A 20,883-nucleotide genomic window follows, 5' to 3' on the forward strand; every position below is an offset into this window, starting at 1 on the left:
AGTATTAGAGAGACATTTATTAGGCATAGGTTGCAAAGGTGGCATGGCAACTTACCTCTAAAGTTGAGGCGGCGTATGTGCTTGAGCAGATGTGTGCCATTGATGGGCTCCATCTTGGCGCAGAGACCCACCTTACCCGGGCACAGCTCCTGGTGCATGTTGTGCAGCGCGTGAGCCATGGAGTAGACAGCGTCAATCACAAACTGCACCTTGCCTTCCTGCTCATAGTTGGAGTCTTTCCCAATCCGTTCTTGATCTGTAAGACAGGTGTGAATTAATAAACACACCTCCATTATTTAATGTGTTTTTTTTTTTTTTTGATATTGTTAATGCCAGGCCAAATCGTCCTATGGCATAATATGATAAAGTTCACATTTTATAACAAATCAATAGTATTGTTTAGTCTACGCGTGGGTGTTGTTTTTAGAGATATACTGTGGCTTTTAGTAGAATGTATAGCTCCAGCAGGGCAACTTTTTGGCTAGTGTACCCCCAAACGTTTTGTCATACTATAAGTAAAATAGTTATTGTGTTTTAGCTTTCAAAAATACATTAGAGGTAAGAATTCTATGTCACTATTCCAAAAACGTAAAAAATACCAATGCTGTGAATGTGATGGCATAAGTTGTCCTGATCTTACACATGTTCAGCACTGTACAGTATTTATTCGTAGCTTTCTTGAAAATCGGTTTAATAGTTTTGTCCTAGATTCACAAACAAAACGAAGACAAACATTATTTCCTCGCTACAGGTAAATGTGTGTTTCTACCTGAGCCAATAGTTGAAGTCAATATCTTGAACCTATACTCAACAACTTCATTTGTTGCTGTGTCACTTAGTGGAGCAGAGTGGTTTGGACAGCACAATTCCGCATCACCCTGCTTAGAATGATGGGCTGCTACCTGCACCGGCCCTCTGCGGCTTCTCTTATTGTCGCCACACAGAAAGGGCCTTGCCTGTCGCAATTAGCTGGAAGCGAAATATGTGGAGGGCTGCTGACAAGAGAATCAATTCCAATATGTGGAGTGCAGGTCGAAGGTTGTTCTCTTTCTTTTTTTTCTCGGTCCTGCGGGAAATCTTATCAGTGAAAGGGGGAAAATCTCCTTTCTGTCTCCGCAGAAGAATTACATGGATTTGCCTGCGAATGACTCGGTAAAGTCTCCATGTTCATTTGCCATTATCTTTTACCTACTGTGTACTTGTCATATTTCATTAACTTCTCTAATGGATCGTATAAGCCACAGTCAGGATTGAAATTCACTTACAGAGCCAGAGTGAGAGAAATTAAGCACGGAGCAAATGTGGACATACATTTGCACAGCTAATCCACTCAATGTAATGTTTTGTGGTAGGAGTTCATTAATCCTGACCCAGGCTGTTGCAAAGCTTTTTTCATGTTAAATTATTATTTTATTTTTGTGGCGATGATTAATTGCTTAGAGGTGCACACAGTGGGCTCCGAGCAGAGGCGTCACGCCGCCAATCCTTACGTAGTCACGCCCGCCGCGAGCCATTTGACAAAAGGCGCCTGGATTAAGCATTGAATAATTAGCAACGACGAGCTAATCGCTGAGCTGCAGCTACTAATGCAGCAGTTCGGAATGGAATTTTCAATCAACAGGTGGACAACTTGCTTTCTTTTCAATTATTTCCAATGAGCCAACACTTTGGAAAAAAATAATCCACACAGCTTTTTTATTTAATGTGTGAGCTCTCCGCCTGCTTTGCGTTGAAGACTTTTTCTCCCCAAAAACACACTGGCGTCATCAGTGTTGTTCTTGTTCAGGCAGCTAATCAGAGCCGTTGATGCCTTGGAGACCAAAAAACACAAGATTTCTTTTTTGCATGACCTCTACACAGTGGACAAATGGTTTGTATGTCTGCCTCATGCTTCTGAAGTTTGGGGTACTCTGGCATCTGCCCAAAAATTAGTCCAGTTCACTTAAAACTAAACTGTCCACAATGTTGAATGCGAATGCGTTGTAAAGGAGCATTTTTCAGATATTTCTGAGTTAATAATACATGAATCTATATTTTTTAGCTATAATTGCACAGGGCCAAGTGTTTGCAAATAAAAAAGAAAATATGAATGAACTTATTACCGTTCATGTTCATGCACACGGTACAAAGGTATAGTGGTTTTAACATCGTGTGCTTGCGCACACCTAAAGTCGCGTATCAGATCTTTACTTGCATACATGAATAAAATGGAGTGGCCTTTGCTATGTTGATTATAAATGTTCACTTTGTATTAGTTATAGTACAAATGAGTCATTAAATATGCTAAATATCTTCATCTTATCTCATGGCTGTGCTCATTCCTGCATTTTCTAACGTTTGGTTGTTTACCATTCAACTGGCGTCACCATTTTCAATCCCCACTTCAATCTGAAAAGTGCACGACCGCCCCTAAATCAGCACCCGTCACCCCATCTCATCTCCTCGCCATTCTAACGATCATGCCGTGAGATTTTCATCGAGGGGGTACGGCTGCAGTAATTAAAGGGCCACGGGGACTTCGATTGGACAAAATTTGGCTGACGTGAAGAAAAAGAAGCCTCTGGGATTCTGTGAAGGAGCGTGGGCGGTAGAGCAACGGCGCTCCGGCGGGTCCGTCGACAGGCCACCCACGCTTAACTTTCTATCGCCGTTTCAGGACACTTTGCTCCTTAAAGTCACCGTGGGCTCGTGGAAGCTCTCCAATCTGGTGCTTTCATGACGCTATATTTTTTTTCTCAGAAGCTGCCTTTCAAGGCCAGTGAAGATTATTTTGGAGTCTCATTCAAATATCTGGAGCTCCAAAAAGACCAGGGAGTTTTCTATATAAAACTAACGCGCTGCCATGGAAGGTTGTCCAGATGTCTGGATTTATCCATTTTTGGTCTCAAGTCATTGAGTATAAATTGTGAAATGGCTGACTGTTGATATGGACACAAATCTATTATTTATGAATAGCAACATATACCTTTGAAATTTCTGGATTACAAATTGGACCAACCCCGGACCCTGCTCAATTTGATTCATGTAGTTTTCATGTAAAAAAAATTGCATCTTGTGTAATTAGGCGAAAAGGTTCAAATTTAAAGTGCCTGGACCTCCCTGGTTCTAGAATTTAATCATACAAGACAAGTCCATTAAATCATTTAGTAAAATTCTGGTTGCTCCTCCAGTGCAGCCACCTTTGCCGCATGTTTTTTTTTTATTCTTTATTTACTCTACCTGCTACTTTCTCTCTCACACATCTTTAATAAGCAGCATGAATAAAGTGCTTGAGCTGAGCCTTATCTCCCCTTTCAACATTGATCAATATCAATTTTACATCTCCTTCATACACAGATAAAAAACATCTTGGCCCATCTTGGCTCATGCCCTCCTTATCCTTTCATCACGAACCGAGAAGGATGCTGATTATTCTCAGTATTTTTTCCCTACGAAGAGAGATGTCAAAGCTCCTCCACTCTGCAGAGGGTTGTCACTTTTTAACCCCCAACAATTGTTGTGAGACTGGCCGTCCCATTGAAGCAAAGGTGAGAATCGTGTTCCACGCTAAAATAGCTGTAACGGCTGAGACGAGCGACAGGAGAGATTCTACTCATGCGGCTTCATTCTTGAGCTCTCCCGACTCTGGTTTGTTGTATAACCAGAGAGCGGGTTTCCCTAGTGGTCTTCCTTATGGATATGAATTTTTGAATGTCTACTTTGCATGTACTTCAGATAGTTGCGTGGGTTGCATACAGTACATACGACTTAATTGACATGTTGGCTATAGTGGTAGTGAAATGCTGCTGCTATCGGCGCATCGCCACCATTCCCGGAGGAGCCCACCAGGATTCCCAGTGGCTTGCCAGCATAGGTCACTGCAACTGAGTCTATGTATCAGTGTCATCTCACCCCCCCCCCCCCCCCCCGCCTCCCCTTCTAAGCCTCCGCGTTCCCTCTCTGGAGACCCTCAGTGGTTGATTTTACACTTTTCATGTGGCGTCCTTCAGTGACTTCACACTAATAGAGCTGAGTTTATTCGTCTACCCACACCACACACATACTTTCTTCCCTAAATCCAAAATGATGAATAGTACATGACTTTATCCGTACTTCAGAGTTTGATGTGAGTGTAAAACATCTGGTAGTGAAGAGACGTGTCAGGATTTAAGCACATTAGTGGCTGAACAACTTCCGAATGATACATTGTTCCGTTGTCAACCTGCTGTGCGCACCTCCAGACACATGTGCGGTCATTGGTTTGTTCCTTACCTTCCCCCGTGTTCCAATCACACTCAATACTTGTTCATCCATTCGCACTCGGACACCTTTAGTGCCTTGCTGACTGCCGGAAATTGTACAACTCTTGAGGTTTGGAGAGGGCTTCATGCTGCAACCTACGTCATTGTGGAGGTTAGGTTTCGAAACAAATTTAGGAGGAACCCCACACCTCTGGATAATCCATCTGGACAAACTTTTAGACATCCAAACACTAGGCCTTTTGTTGAAGAAATGCTGAACTTTATCTGTACATGTGTGCCGAACCTGAAATCATCATCATTAGCAATAAGAACAAGTTTGCGACTGCTACATTGTGTGTCCACTTGACATTAAGCTAAAATTACAAATGGGAACATAAGCAATTTTGATTTGGCAGCCCACTTTAAACAAATGTCATTGTTAGCGTGTGTTTATAGACTCCACATCACAACTGCACTCATCACACAATGCTCTAAAATACCAACATCTGCATGGAAAATAGCGGATGAGCTGCGTGGCATCGGGGCAGCGTGGAGGGAGACTCTGTGGGTCGCTATTTAACCTTTGTCCTAATTAGATTTTGCCTGTGACGACTGCGTTTTAACTTTGATGTTTAACCAACATAATATTTTGCATCATATACAGGTATCAATAACTAAGTACAACTTACTTGTGCACTTTTTGAGCCCTGAGCCTTTTTTCAGGGCGTGTCGGCTCAGCTTGCAACTGAAGTTGTTCTCCCAGAACTCGGCGAACCAGATGTTCCGTCTGTTGTTCTCCAGTGTACGGCTGATGAAGTAGCGGTCGAAACCTGGACAAATTCAGTGTCATCGGTCATACTTAACGTACGACTGCTAAGTTCTGAGTTGCGTGCATTTTGAAGCATGCCTTGGAGAGACTGCATTTTGTAAGCAATCCCCAAGCAAAACGTCATCACAATCGACAACTCGTACTCTCTTAAGGGATGAAGTGAATGCATTAAATTTGTTACACATGCGGTCGTCATTGATCCAGAAAATATGGAAAATTGGGTGATTTGTCTCTTTTGGGTATCCATAGGAGAAAGGTCTTTTTTAATATGACTTTTATTGGGTTTTAAAGTCCAGTGTTCCAGTAGATGGTGAGATGTGGTTGCTGCACAATGTTCAGTGGGTCCATGTTTAAACTTGGATGAGCGACATGACTTATTGGTTGTGGACAGTCTGGCTTGTTTCTTGACCTTTTGCTGCATCTCTCCACCATAAACAATCCTATTAAAGCGCTCTCCAGTAAATAAAGTCCCCCAGCTACTATTTGCGGAAATAGGGTCTCCAATATACGACTCCTAAGACTGTCTTTACCTTTGATGGATTGGCGCTTGGGCAGGATGGTGACCGCTCCTTCTGCCATCTCTTCTTGGTGCAGGACTGGTGATATCTTGGAACCCCAGCTGTCAGAGCCCACCCAGATAAAATGGCCCGTCTGGTTGGCCTTTTTAGCAGCGTGGAGCAACCGCCTGCAAAAGAAGATGTCAACAAGGTCAGCCCCACTTAGGCTCATTCTGCAATTCATCTGGCAGTGGATCCTTTGCATCTCTGTGTATTTTGCCACCTACCTGATGTCATCTTCATTGGCAAAAATTATGACTACTCTCGCATTGGGATTTTCCCGTAGGCGTCTGATGACCTTGTCAAATTCACCCTGTTTGGGCTCCCTGGGAATCTTCACTGACTGGGAGATGCACACGCCCCCTTTAATGCAAAAACAGGAAATCCATGAGTATGGACTGAACAGAAAATAGACACTTCAGGCAGCCAGTGTTGCTAAAACACACTTGAATTATATTGCATGTGATTCATGTTATTATTTACCCCTGGCGATGTATACAGGGGCATCGGTTGAGAGTAACAAACTGTTTTGTAACTTTATCATGTTGTCATCTTGACAAAATCTGTTTCAAATGTCACTTTGGCGTCTAGACAGCGCAGGTCCCTGGATGACTAAACACAGACACCACGGCAAATATTTGAACGGATGCGTGCACTTCTTAAACACTTTGATGACACAACTCGTGTGGTGATGTGCACTTTCTCACAAAATGGCATGTTGCAATCATACCTCTTGTGGGTAAAGGGAGAACAAAATCCTAGACACTCCAAATCCTGCTAGAGTCTACCCAAAGGAGTGGAAGCTTTTCAAAGCGTGAAGTAAATCCATATGTTCCGTTGTCCCAATTATTTCTCATATACATATCGTGTTTAGAATGAAGATGACACCTTGAATTTTTCCATTGTATATTTTTAGCCATGCAAAATCACATGTAACACTGATAATGATATTTCGTCAGAGCTTTGATAGCTGACCGATAAACTGGTTGCTATCCTAACAGCATCCATCATGATGAGGGCCAAAGTTCTAAACAGTACCTGTCCCCTCCATGCGAGCCACAATTTTTGAAGACTTCATTACTGAGCTTTGGGGATTAATAAGAAAAGCTCTCTATTGATTTTGGACAACATTGGATTCGAATGCCAAGTGAGCTCAGGTCAAAGTCATATCGATGCATGTTTTCCACCCTGTTTGAGCATTATATGTGTGTTCTACAGTTAAAAATACAATGACTGTATGTTTGATTTTTGTGGGCGGGGGGGTTTTGTCCTTTTATTTTAATCCAGTAACGCTATTTAGACCGTTTGCCAGATTTAGCACCAATCTAGAGATATTGTTGTTGCCCACAGTGTTGGTCATCTGGAGTACACCACTCATACAGAATCACTTTTTTCCATCGAAGTGGAGTGTCACTCACAATTTTTGGAAAAATCGGTTAAAATATTACAAGTCATACCGTCTCTCAATTTCGTAACAATTGTTTAAAAATAAATACAATGAGGTATAACTCTGCCTTAGGTTGTTTGCACTCATTGCTTGTTGAAATTACACTTGATTATGAATGATTGTGGATTGTGTCCCCATTAAATGACAAACACTCAGATCATTATCACCCAAATGAAATTTGGAGTTCCCCCTGCTAGTGCTGCAGAGCTTTTAAGCATCTGTCAGCTAATTGTTTTGATTTTTCAACCCCGGCAACATTTTGGATTAATTTCCTCTCAGTAATCATCACAGCCTTCCCCATCCAGCTGGCAAAAAAAAAAAAAAAGAAAGAGCAGAAAGAGACCGATTTCCTGTCCTGGAAAAAGACATCAGGAATTAGTGAATTAGCAGCCAGGGAGACACAAACCTTAAACTGTTGATTTACATCATAGCAGGTAGACACAACGTGATTGCTCAAGGCACAATTGCACTGCAGAAACTTTGGGAGGAACTGGAAATTTAATTGGTACCTGTGAGCTATCCTGGGGTAGTATATAAACTGCATGCCAATTAAGCCATTGATTAAATTTAGTCCTGGTTTAATAGAGATACACCTGAAAGAATGACTGCTAAAGACATTCTACATTCTGGCACTGGAAATTTCCTTGACCCAATTCCTCCACTCATTTCCTGTTCTGGCAACCTTTAGCATCGTTTTGAACATTTTAAGGCGTTTCAAAAAGAGTACAACAGATGAGTTTCACCAAATAGATGGGAAAAGTTCCACAGGAGTAAAAAAAGGCAAATAGGTGAATTTGAGGATAGGGAACCACAAATAGGATTACTGCATTCTGAAAATGAATTTATGATATCATACAGGAGCTTTTAGGAGAGCTGCTAACCTTCCCAGAGGTCTGCTCAACCAACCTGATTTTACAGTTCCATGGATTAGGTGTTATCCATCAAGGTTAATTTAAGATGCCGCCTTACGGCTATGAGATGGACCCATTGAAGAAAAATCTTCTTTTTATTTCCCCTCCTAACTACATCATAACTGCCCAGTTTGCTTTTAATGATGCCTCCCTCACCAGAATCTACGCGGCTACAGCTGTAACGACAATAAAGATCCCCTTACTGGATTAATGAGGCTGATTATGAAACGGTAGTCTGAAAGTCCCGATCCCGCACGTCTCGCGAATGAACTCTGGCGGGCGAACGACATTTCAATTGACAAACTGTTTTCCACAAACTGCAGAAAGTCATGAAAGTTCACGTTGAAGTTGCCCTCGTTTCGAAGTATTCATCACGGTAAAGACGAAGGCAGGAAGGGGTTTTTTTTGTTTTGTTTTTATGCCAGAAAAGATGTGAGGCTGCGATGCATCTACCTTCCGAGTGCATTTACAATACAAAGACATGTCACTTCAGTTTGTTGCTATGCTTCAAGAGTTTTATGTTTGTGTGTGAGGAGATTTTGAACTAATCTCATCTTGGATATGATTCCCCTTTTCTCTTCAAATGCTCCTCAATAACAAGTAATACTTGCGTGGATTTGACATTGCCATTGATGCCATCTGCCATTGATGTTGTTCAAAAAAACAAAAACCCAGAGTTCTTGACAAAAAAAAAAAAACACACAAATGTATTCTCCCCTGAGAGGCTTTCATCTTGTTTGCTGTGTCCGTGCTTAGCTCATGTTCAATTAAAGCATTCCAAATACACCAGCGTGAGATCTAAAGAGCCCATTTATCATTGCTGCGCTTCACTGACTTTCCCAATTGTACACGTTTCCCCATGCTGTTTGTTTGCCACCTCTTTGTGTGAATGCGTTTGGTCTTTGGAGCCATTCAAGTAAATAATTAAGAAGTGGAACATGAGATTTCCACCGAATATACCCCCCTCCACCTCCACCTCCACCACCACAGTTAGCCTTGAGCTTGTAACAACATGTGCAGAGGTGTGTGGTGCAGACAGAAACATTGCCGAAACATTCAACAGCCTGACCGTAATACTAATGATACTGAAGTTGGTTTGTACCTTGCCTTTGAGGCGAAGGACTGGTTTACAGTGTACAGCAAGAGAAAAAGATTCTAAACCATAAAATGACTTTTTGATATCAAGAAAGATTCAATGAAAAGCACAGATAAATCTCTGCAATGCACACACAAATGAAAGAATCTCAAATTATCGCATTTTTCTGACCATTTTTCTATTAATCTCATTTATTCCCAGATGACTTTGAAGCAAAAACTCTGAGCCAATCGTAGGGCACATTTAGACATGGAATCTGGCATCAGCATCAAACATATAGAGCATAGTAAGTACACTGTAGGTTATTAATAATTGAAAGGAATGTGGAAGGAAAACAGAGTACACAGAGAAAATGGCTCGAGCAGAGATTCAAAGACAGAACTGCCATGCTGCCAATTCAATATTATCCAAGTTATATCTGTTCTTTTTAGGAACCTGCAACTGCAATGAAATTCTCTTCAGAATGGTTGGAACCATCAGTCATGGTATAGTGGTGCCGGAGGCAGCGCCAGTTCAATTCTCAGTTACAGTGTGAATGTGTAAGTGTGATTGCTTGTTTGGGTCTATGTGCCATGTGATTGGTTGATGATGACCAATCAAGATTTCTAATATGCCTTTTTGTCAGATGGCACAGATAGATCATTATGCAATAAAACCACTCATATCCGTTCATATATTTTCAACAGCGCTTATCCTGGAGTCTAAATCTGATAGAAAAAGGCCCACTGTTCAATGAATGCAGTAGTTTGAACCCAGGATGATGAAATTAACTTTAAATTGCATGTACTGTAATCGCCCACATGCGACATAGAGTGTGGCGACTTCCTGTTCGCTTTAATTTTCCTTTTTCTCATGGAGCTGGGCAAGTTGCTTTCAATCAAACCAATTGACTTATGGCTGACCTTGTTTCCATGGGTACTAGTCTGGAATAACGGCCGTGGCTCGCAATAAACCTGAAGAACAGCACTGCTTTACACTTTCACCCACCTAATTGACTCTATAATAATGTCATAGTCGGTGACGGTGTTTTCAAGCATGCTTTGGCAAACACTAGCAACAAAAAAAAGCCCCCCAAGGCAATGTTGTGCACCTTCGATACCCAATAAACCAACTGTGATGCAAATTGACAAAAATCATTTCAGTATGAAGCTACTGCCACATACATACTCATTATACCTGGCTAGCTAGTTCAGGGAAATGCCATAAATATTAAAGTGGTGCCTTACAAATTACCATCTTTAAAAAAACAACAAAAAAACACATAACAGCAGTTACCCCAATTGACTATTCCAAATATTTCATCAGGGTTGGATCCCACTGAAAATAAATGTAATATCAGTGGTTCCCAACATCTTCCTGTAAAATCCCCCACCAGCTTCACCGATCAATATGAAATTCATTGGACCTGTCTATTAAACAAACAAGTCTCTACTCTTGCTCTTCCTCGCCATATGTGTGCGAAAGGAAGTCTGTGAGAAATGTCATGTCTAAATCTTATTGTGTTTTGCCACCGCTTTCCATATCCTGTGTGAACCGCAAGAGTGTTGTTACCTTCCCTTAGAAGGCCTTGATTAAAATGAGGAAATGTGCTAAGGTGCCAAATGGAGGCGGCTTGCTGTCCAGCGGTGGCAGTATTGTTATGATTATTGTGGTAACTGCCACTTGAATGGTCGCTGCTTGTCTGCTGAGATGATTCATCTTCAAGAGCAGACTTGTAAAAGGTGCTGCTGCTATTTTATCAAGTAGACCCGCTGCCACGTTTGCTTGGCACGTACAGGCTCAAAGCGATGGCACTATTTAAAGTTTTGATAAACCTAGGGAACAAAAGCAGGATACTCGTCGACAATTCGTGCAAACTTAGGGAAAAGATGTTTTTATACAGGAAGGCTGGAACCAATAAACTTATGGTTAGGCTCACAGTTTTGAGGCTCTGAGTTTTATTCCCAGCTTCAGGAGCGTGTGGAGTTTTCAATTTTATCAAAATAAAAACTTTCAAAGATTCAGACATTTTTCTTTTCATCCATAAGTAGGCCTACATAATGTAAGGTATTTTTCTTAAATCTGGTTCTTACAAAAAGTATCTCGAGTTTCTATTTTTGGGTCATAATTGTCCGTGTTTAGATGGCAACGTGTTGCCCGGCAGCTCCCAAAGGAAACTCAGCAGCCAAATAGGAATCGCAGCCGCCACATCATAACTTCCAACAAGGAGACACGGGCGAAAATAAGCGGACGTCCAAACAAGTCTTCTCGGCCCGTTCATTACGCTGCCTTGTCGGGCCTCACATCAAGCAAGGCTTTATACATAATGAATACGCACCCCGGGGGAACATTTTCATAGAAATTCTGCGAAGCGATGCAACATCTAGAATGATGCGTGGCGTGTTTTCAAAATGTTGAATAATTTACAGACGTTTTTTTCCCCCCTTCGCGAGCTCCCTGTCTCTCTCTTATGCTCTCCCATCTTCAATCCTCTGCGCTGTCTCAAAGACAAGCGCGGCTGCGGGAGATAAATGACCTGCGTCTATTTGTCATCATGGCCAAATCACCACTCGATGAGGATGAGGCGCTTTCATCCGCTAACTGACAGATTGATTTGGCTGTTTTGCCTGCCTGCCTGTTTTCCCCGCCACTCTCAACATTTTGATTTGATTTGCAAAAAACTCCAGGTGTTGTTTGGCGTTACTTGATGTGGATTCAAATTCAAAGTAGCGGAAACAAAGTGCAGTATTTTGTTTTTTGCTAATTAGTCCCTAATCGTACGCTATGCATTATTCTTGCCGTCAGACTGTCTTCCTATGTTTTTGTTTTAATTTGGCACTGTCAAGTGATGCTGGATTTATTTTTCACTTATACACACACAAAACAATTCTGATGTTTTTCCCAAGTTAGTCAGAAATTAAGGTGGTCAGTGTTGGCGTGGACCTTTAAGCTGTGCCCACAAATTTTTCCCCCTTTTAATTTGAGACGCTCCAATATAAATACTGTACACATAATAAATACTGTTTTGCTACGGTAATTCGAAATTTAGGAAGCTGGTGTTAGAATTGGGATTGGATAAAGCATGTGTGTAAGCGGAACTTCCGGCTTTCTGGCTACTTACTGCTTTTCAAACTTTGAATTTTCTATTTTTGACAGCGTTTACAGCCAAAAGTGACTCTTAAGCCATTCTGAGATGGAATTTAGAGTATCTTAAATTGCATTATTATGGTCATTGGTTAAATGGTGCAAGAAGCACAACACAGATCCGTCCGTCCGTTCATTCACGCTGATGTGATCCTCCTAAGAAAATATATATGTAATTACAGGCAGCCTTTCAACCACAATTTCTGGCGTACCTTGAAAAGTGCATAAAAAGGGTCATTGGTAACTCAAGGATGCACTGTCCAATTAATTTTCCCTATGGTGGATGGGTGTAAATGTAGTTCAAAGCCCGTCACTATCGAAGAAATCTTTCTTTTTAAAGCACATTTATTCAAATGGCTCCTTTCGAACATTCTGGGCCTCTAGAGCTGAGGGCCCAAATATAATTTCATCAAGTACAGAAATAGAAATGTGATTCACTCTTTGTGTTTCTGTCACCATGACTTGCCGTCTGTTTTTCATTCACAAATCTTCCTGGAAGTGAGAACACTGCTGTCGTCATATGGACAGAAATAAAAGATGTAATACAATGGGAAACTCAGAAAGGATTATTTGACTTACAGCAAGCACGATTGATAAATAAGTTTAAGGTTGGTGGCAAGCTGGCGGTGTTATTAAAGTAGAATTAAAACACTTCCTGACAAATGAAAAACATGACTACACGTCTACCTTGTAAAAAAAAAATTAAAAAAGGCCGTTAGACGCTCTTACTTCTGCGAAACATGACTGAAAAAAAGACCCAACATTTTGAGAAATAAACTATTTTCAACTCAAAAAACTATTTTTATTTTAAATGTATTTTATATATTGATCAACATTTTTCTATATTTATTTTCATATTTTGACTATAGATATTTCAGACATGACCATAAGACTACTTTAGAAATGACAACATGACTTTAAGACCACCTCACTATCGATGACAAAATGACTAGAAGTCTGTCTTACGCATAACAGCCATGACTGACAGACTGTGAGTCTGTCTACCTTCCCTAATGACGGTGTGCTTTGCTAGCAGCCACTGTGACAGTCACAATACATCCAGGACTTGGAGGACCTGCTTAAGGTGCCAGCAGGAGAGGCAGCCAGCCACCGCCCGTTTCAGCACAGAATGCCCACAAAGAATTCTGGCAGATTCTCGGCGGGCTGGGCGACGTGCGCCAGCCTTTAAGCGGATCCAGCCTTTCTGTTTGCCGTGTGCACTGGCATCAACTTGCGCAGTTTCCTTTAAATCTGTTGAGGTTATCCTTGGCTAACCATTGTCAGTCAGCTCACCAGTCGACTCCGCATGCTTCCTTGCTGATTTAGAACACGTTTGTCCAATGATGTTTAGTTGTTAACCGAAACAGCAGAACCCAACGGCTTCTCATTAAAAGTGGCCTATAAAAGTGTATGTATTTTTAATCAGTTATTTAATTTAATATATTAGTCTCATCAAATAAGAATATTTTCTAAACATTCAACTTAGCAAATATGTCATTTTAGTAAATAGTCAGACCATTAATTAACAATACATTAGTATTCTGAATTAATAAAATAATTGTGCATTTTTTTTTATTTCTTCATTCATTTGTCATTGACAAATGACCTTGCCCATTTTCTAACAATGATAGGCCTTGAGCACAAGAAGATTGTCCCCGCCTGATCTATAGGCTATCACTTCTTATACATTGCCATCATTAAAGGGGCCATCTGATGTCAAATTAACTGTTGAATGTTTGTAGATAGTCGGGTCAGTGGAGTGAGTGTCTGCCCAATACCCACCCACCCATCATGTCTGAAATCAAGTCAAGATTGAAGCCCAAAATCATCTAACTGCAAGCCAGACACGCTAACCATGCCTAAAAGTGTCCAATTGAAATGCATTGTGCCATAAACGTTACCATGTATCATCAATTACTTCGCTGGCAGATTGGCAACAGCTTGAAGAACATTTTTTCTGCCAAAATAGGATTTGGTCGCTCGCTCGCGTGTGCGTGTGTGTGTGAGATGAGCTGTGATTGGCTCAGCTGTCCCAGCCGAAGCTGTGAAAGCATCCAAGTGTGACTAGGCAAGAGTGTATTAATTAAACGACAACACCTGCGGATCGGCGTTCCACCTTCATTTTAGCCCTTTTGCACTTTGGCGGCGGGTGGCCCGACGCAGTGCCCTAAGTATGTCGCTTTATACTCGGGTAATTATTGAGAGAACACTTATGCTCTGTTGAGAAGTCCTCTGCACACACCATAACGCTGCACTTACAAGCATGCACCAGTACTTTGGATTTGAAGTGTTTTATCAAGACTTTAAGCTGTCTGCTGGAAGAAAAAAATCTGTATTTTCTCAAAATCTGGTCATTTACTAAACTGTAGAGAGATAGCCAACATTTATTAGGGGTAGCGTAGGGGAGTGCTTTTATGTCAATTAGCCCTACTGGTATGAAACCAAATTGAAAGTTGTGCTTCGAGGCAAATTTCCAGAAGAAGGCAGGAAACAAAAGATCTGCTTGGTTGTTTACACTTGACGGGTGGCCAGGCATGCCAGAGACCCAACTTTACTGTAAACGACCAATTAAGCGAAATGATGGACTCTTAGTATTGTTCTTGTGGTCTGTTCATTTGTCTTATAAACACCCTGAGCATCCAGAAGGTTATACCGACCTAGGAGATATATATAAATATCTATATCTATATCTATATATATATAGATATAGATATAGATATAGATATAAAAGTAGCCTGGCGGCATACATTAAGACCATAATGAAGACCCGTGCTCAGCCCATTCAAGGCCCTGCAGAACAGTACATCTTCAAAGTGGCCAGCTTTCGCTCACAAGCTGAGCTTACATTCCCTTCTGAGCCACCACTGCTGCTCAGAATCTGTCTTCCCTTTTGTGAGAAATAGATTTAAAGAAAAAGTAGGGGAATAATGTCAAGTAAAAAGTAAGCTGTCAGTGAGGCTTTCATTGACTGCCGGCCCGAGGGCTCACAACTGTGAAGTCTTGTGACATTCATTTTAAAAAAAACGTCACTCATTTAATTCTGTTTTGTTTTTGTGCATAATGGAGTCAAACTCACAATATTGTGACTTAAGGCAAGATGTGTATGAGCGATGAATTTAAATACATTTGGCTTTATTAATATTTCAAAACAAAACAAATTTGCTGCAGTTTTGCTGAATGTAAATACATGCGGTGTCCCATCATTGCTCTCTTATCCACACAATATGTGATATTCTCCTTTTTCTTGATGCTCGCTTTGCCTCGCAAAAAAAAATGTATGTATTATTTACAGACAGAAGCACACATTGTTCTGTTACAAAAGGACACTTGATGGGGAAACAGCACCAAAAAGGAACAGCAGATGACTTCATGGCATCTAAAAGACTATTATATTTTATTTCAGTTATTTTAGAGGGAGGTGCCTGCATCATGACAGATAATCGGTGAGGAGGCGTTTTTCTTCGCTTCTTTTTATCATGTTATCACTTGTTTTAATTAAAGCCTACACGACACGTGACGTGTCGAGTGAAGCCGCTGGCAGTTGTTGCGGCAATTTGAACGCTAGTTTTAGACTTGAAGATTTATGCGTTCGTTATTTCTATCCAGGCCAGCATGGTGGTCTAGCGTGGGGTTCGACGACCTTAAAGAGCCATTTGAACCCGACAAAAAAGGAAATACGGGAACCGCAAAATCCTTTTGACATCTAAAGATTGTTTGCCTGCATGCAAGAAAAAAAATATTTGTGACCACAGGAAAAAAAAAGGTCAGGAGTAGAAGCTTACTTTCATAGTCAACGCTCAATGTCTTATTCATGAAATAAAATTCCAACCTTAAATGACCCAAGTGGCGTGAACCAAAAACGCACTTTGCTCCGTTATGCGTTGTCGTTTTATTTTGCCATTTTATATAACATCAGGAATGGAAAATGCATAGCGATGTTGAAAAATCTCTCTCTACATACTCCACGCCACACAATAATCACTCAGAATAATCTTGTTAAGACATGCAGTAATCTGTTCGGATCTGGAAGGCAATGCATATTCCATATAGGGAGGCCCAAACCCAAAATGTGAGGCCAAGGAGCCAACTGCTTGTCCACTGTGTCGTTGCTGGTAGCAACGTGCCCCCTTTCCCCAAACGATTGCTGCGTAAAATGCCGCACTTTTGGCTTCCTCAAATGCAGGTGAATGTTCTATGCGTGCGCCAGTCTCCGGCTAAGTCATTAATAAGGACCACAAATGATGATAGCCGTCTTATTGAATTTGCATTTTTCCCCCCTCGCACACCACAACGCTTTGTCTCAGTAAACACAGGCGTCACCATTGTTGACCCCCGGCCATTGATCGTGCCGCTGATGTTGGTGAAGCCAAATTGTCGGATAGTGCGGAGGATAAGTACATAAATATGTTGGATCCATTTAAGTGATGAATTTGGACAATGACATTTGAAAGAAGATTTCTTGCGAAAATACATGGCGGCATACCATACTCTGATGAGTACTTGGAATTTAGTGTCCTTGTTATGAGAGTATGTTTAATGGACAATTTCCCATTAAGGTCGCCGGTAATGGCGTACGATCAATGAATGATGGAAAAGTAAAGGAAGATTTTGACTGCAAGGCCTAAGAACTATGAAGCAAATTGAATCTTAAAAGTCAAGCGTCTGAATTGTTATTTGCTTTCACTAACTGCAGGGTAAAGATATTGCTAATCAGCAGGTGAATTATTCTTGCATGTTTTCCTCATTTGAAGTCTTAATGAGAGCTGGTGTCTTTCACCAAGCTCACACTTTGATGGGATTTTCTGTGCCCCGTCGTTTGTGTTGGCCACTGAATTACCAGGATGCATAAATAGTCCATTTTCTTTTTAGATCTTGGTCTCTAAAAAAAGAAACCTAGATAGAACATTCAAAATCAATTTTAAACCACTATAATAGAAATAAATGTGTATTTATGCTAAAAAAAAGATATACATTCGAAGCAATATCCTCATCAATCCGTCCATTTTCTATGGAGTTTATTCTTTTTAGCTTAATGGGTGAGCTCTTCCATATGACTTTTGGCAAGAGAAGAAAAACAGCCATTCACACCTAGACGTCCTTATGGCGAGTACGGCATGCCGCAATATTTTTTTCAAAATACATTCTCATCCATAACTGAGGCCAAGAATCAGCCTGCTTCTGCTGGGAATCAGTAAAATTCACCCCCACCCCGCCATCTTTTCCTTTCAGATGTTTTGTTTAGTGCTAATGGAATAATAGCAATCCTATTTGTATCTCACTGTGCTGCCCATTACCATATGGAAATCTTGTTTGTGTCTTCTTTTTTTTCCCCCACACGTCTCTCTAAATGCAATACAGTTCCTCTCGTCAAGGTTACTTTGCACACTGCTCTTTTAGGTTCAACTCAACTGAATTTTTTTTTTGCTCCATTAGTGCAAGCACATGATTCGGCAAATGAACAAAAAGTGTATCACAATGGTGCTAGTGGATGTTGCCAAGGAATGAGCTATGAATATACCAGAGCAAAATTGAGTTGGGTGTTAAAAGGGGCCAAGGACGTCATTGTATCTCAGCAGACACATGAATCAACTTCTTTTAATATTACTCACCCTTTTAAAAAATAAAATATAAAGGAAAGAAAAAGGAGATTTAACAATTGGATGGCTTGTAAACAAATAGTTGGTTATCCGAATTGCCTGCAAAAAATCAAGTATGAAATAATCAGAAGTTGGATTAATTCACATACAGGATGTGCAATTCAAAAGTTTGGAGTTTTAACCTTCAACTCCCGAGTTACTTTGATGAACACTGAACTTCAACTATGTTGGACGTGGCGAAATTAGGTTACTTTTTGTGAAGATACCGCAATCACTTGCTCCTTTGAGATATATCATCAAAGCAGAACTCAAAATATCAAATTATTGTTTTGATTGTATTGTTATTCTACTTAATTGGACAAATATTGTTTGTGTATTTTAAGGCTAATACAATGGAACGTGCTGAAATACTGCTCAAATTGACCATTCTGCTAAATGTGGTGTCTGCAGCAAGACTCACAATTTACACAAGTAGAGACAAATGTGCTTTTTAAGGGCAATTTGGGCTGCATGCTATATACTGGAAACTAGGGTAGGTGCTGTACATTGTGGCCACCCCTACACAGTGCAGATTGTTTTTCCCTGAAAAATCTATACAACACACATCCTATACATTCACTTTAACTCGTGACAAATTATATTCCATCATCTTGACATTTTATTGCCCACCCCCTGACCCCACGCACGCACAAACACACACACACACAGTAAGGATGGATGGCCCAGTTTTCAATGAGGTAATCGATAACTCGTAAGTCAATATTCTAATTTAAAACTAATCCTATGGGTGCTCTAACACTTAAGTGGCTCTACGGGCCTGCAAGCCCACATGCAGACAGACGAAAATCACATTTCTTCTCAACCGGAGGTTCAGATGAGTGATAATTGGTGAACAAGGATGGTTTAGTGTTCATTATGTTAGTTCGGTTCCAGACTCACTCACGATACGGTGAGAGCATTTAAAAACCCTCTATGCCTTCCCCTTAGAGCTACACTGAATCCTATTTAAAGACTATGTAAACATATATTGACTAGTGTTGTCAAAATTAAAGGATTAACCTTTCTTTGGAGATTAGTTGAAATGATTTCAATCATTAAAAAAGATATCTTTGCTTCCAGAAGTAGAAAATGTGATTATTGACGCTAACTAAAAAAAGAAAAAAACTTTTTTTAAAAAAAGTTGCGGGATTAATAGGGGAGAAAAATTCTTATTTGCTTGACAGCGCAAATATCAACACACAGAAAAAAATAGTATAGACGGAACATAATCCCCCAAAAGTACTGCCTAATCATTGAGAATTTATGATCCTGTTGATTATTCCAACGAGTAATAAAGTAATTAAATGGATTTGGAGTGGTACTTTTTGCCTAGCCCTTCTTCAGTGTAAATTGGTTCAGAAAAAAAAAAAAAAAGTAAAATAAGGTAATCTACTTTTTTTTCGGCCTACAACACGAGGTGGAAATCATCCTTTTAGTATTTGTGGTTATTTTCCACTGTTAACATCCTGTCTTGGCTTACCTTATCTGTTGCAATTCACATTGCATGTTTCTGCCAATTGGTGCTGAATCCCCCTAAGGGTACTTCGGGATCAATTAAACATCACGCCCCCTCCCACTACCACCATCACCCGTAGCCTCCCCCACATCCTAATCTATGGCTCCTGCTTCTCGACTTTTGCTCCATTTCCTTGCATGAGAAATGAGGAGACAGGCAATTATTCCCACATACATCACGTGAGGCGCTGAGTTTTTTCCGACACAACGACATGATAACTAATGTTCTGGATCAAGGGTCACGTGGTGTTACTTGCTTAAGAAAATTGCCTGGTGTGATACATCTCCCACTAAGAGGGTCACTCCACCGTTAAATCGGCAAGGCAGCCAAATCATCAATCAGCTCGTCGGCTCACCCAATTAAGCCACGGCGCGTAATTGTTAAGCAAATTGTAACAGGACAAATCTGAAGGGACTTGAAGAGGTTATTTTGGTCTTGCCACGTAATAAAGATGTTGAGAGGGTTACAGTGCTCAGATATTAACCGGCTTTGTGGATGGAAGCCGGAACGTCACGCTTGATCCTTCCCTGTGGGTGACGGCCACGACCGACGTTTAAAAACCTCTGCTTTTATTGCTTTGTGTTAAGAAAAGACAAGGGACATCTCTCGAGTGCCATCTTACCGTAGAATTTTCATGAAAGTCAACAGCAAACAAAGGCTGGATTTACACTGCGGGTTGGTTAACCCATGCACGGTTCAAGTAACCCATATCTGATATTGGCAAGAGCTGTTTCGAAGTTTATGGCGGTTTTTAAAATGTCATGGTTTGAAAACCGCAATCATTTGAATAAGCACTTCAGAGCAAAGGCTGAAGGCGCACCACCAAACGCACCTTTTGGGTTCCAGGGGGCGACATTCCCTTCCTCCGGCTTTTAGTCCACCTGTGACTTTTGCTCCCTCATTTCCCCGCGGAGGGATTTTTATTTGGTCATGGATGGATGTCCAGAGTCTGAGCTGCACTGTTTTTGTTTGTAGAGTAGTGAGGGCTTTAGCATGAGGCTGCTATAAATGTGGCTAATATATGCCATGTGAGAAATAGATGCAACAAATGGAGCGTGACACCAGTGTCCCAACTATTTCCAACCGTATCAGTTTGGGGTACTGGTGCGGCCAAATAATAAATCCTATTTTGACAGGCACTACATGTTTGATTTCTGTTTCAAGTAGCTATATTACGTTGAAATCTGTTCCCCCTCAGGGTGATTTATCATCATTTCGATGAACACCAATCTTTTCATCGAGTGCCATCAATTCCCACACCCGAGCGGTCACTTGTCCTTTCGTTTATGACCAGACGTTCCCTGGAAATAAATCACCCTGGTACCTATAATTTGATTTTTCATGGTTGATTTCATGAGTGTCAGTGAAGTATTTGGAGAATGGTTATTTGCGAGTACTGTTTACTGTATTTACTGTATTGGGGGAGATTATATCATGAACAAACAGTTATTTTACTGGGCAGCTGAGTTGTGGAACAAAATATGACTGTTATTTTTAATTTGTGTCTTTGGAAAATTGAATGAATCATCGTTGGATGTTCTGAAGAAA

The 20,883-nt window shown here is 40.8% G+C and overlaps 1 protein-coding gene and 1 long non-coding RNA gene across 5 annotated transcripts in view; one reads left to right on the forward strand and one right to left on the reverse strand.

The window, feature by feature from the left end:
• LOC147048740 (uncharacterized) overlaps positions 1–20,883 on the forward strand; it is a 149,200-nt gene that overhangs the window by 73,924 nt on the left and 54,393 nt on the right. The gene's annotated exons all lie outside the window — the stretch shown is intronic.
• The window catches only part of LOC147048744 (metabotropic glutamate receptor 4-like), an 89,561-nt gene that overhangs the window by 18,214 nt on the left and 50,464 nt on the right, over positions 1–20,883 (reverse strand). For both annotated transcript variants that reach the window (XM_085924104.1, XM_085924103.1), the window contains exons 4-7: positions 5,834–5,969; positions 5,580–5,734; positions 4,910–5,050; positions 56–256 (exon numbers count right to left, since the gene is read on the reverse strand). In XM_085924104.1, the coding sequence (XP_085780230.1) occupies positions 56–256; positions 4,910–5,050; positions 5,580–5,734; positions 5,834–5,969 (633 nt within the window). The remainder of the gene's footprint in view (positions 1–55; positions 257–4,909; positions 5,051–5,579; positions 5,735–5,833; positions 5,970–20,883) is intronic.

This window comes from Syngnathus leptorhynchus, chromosome 11 (assembly GCF_054491065.1).
Source record: "Syngnathus leptorhynchus isolate UIUO chromosome 11, UIUO_Slep, whole genome shotgun sequence".
In the NCBI taxonomy this organism is placed as follows: Eukaryota; Metazoa; Chordata; class Actinopteri; order Syngnathiformes; family Syngnathidae; genus Syngnathus; species Syngnathus leptorhynchus.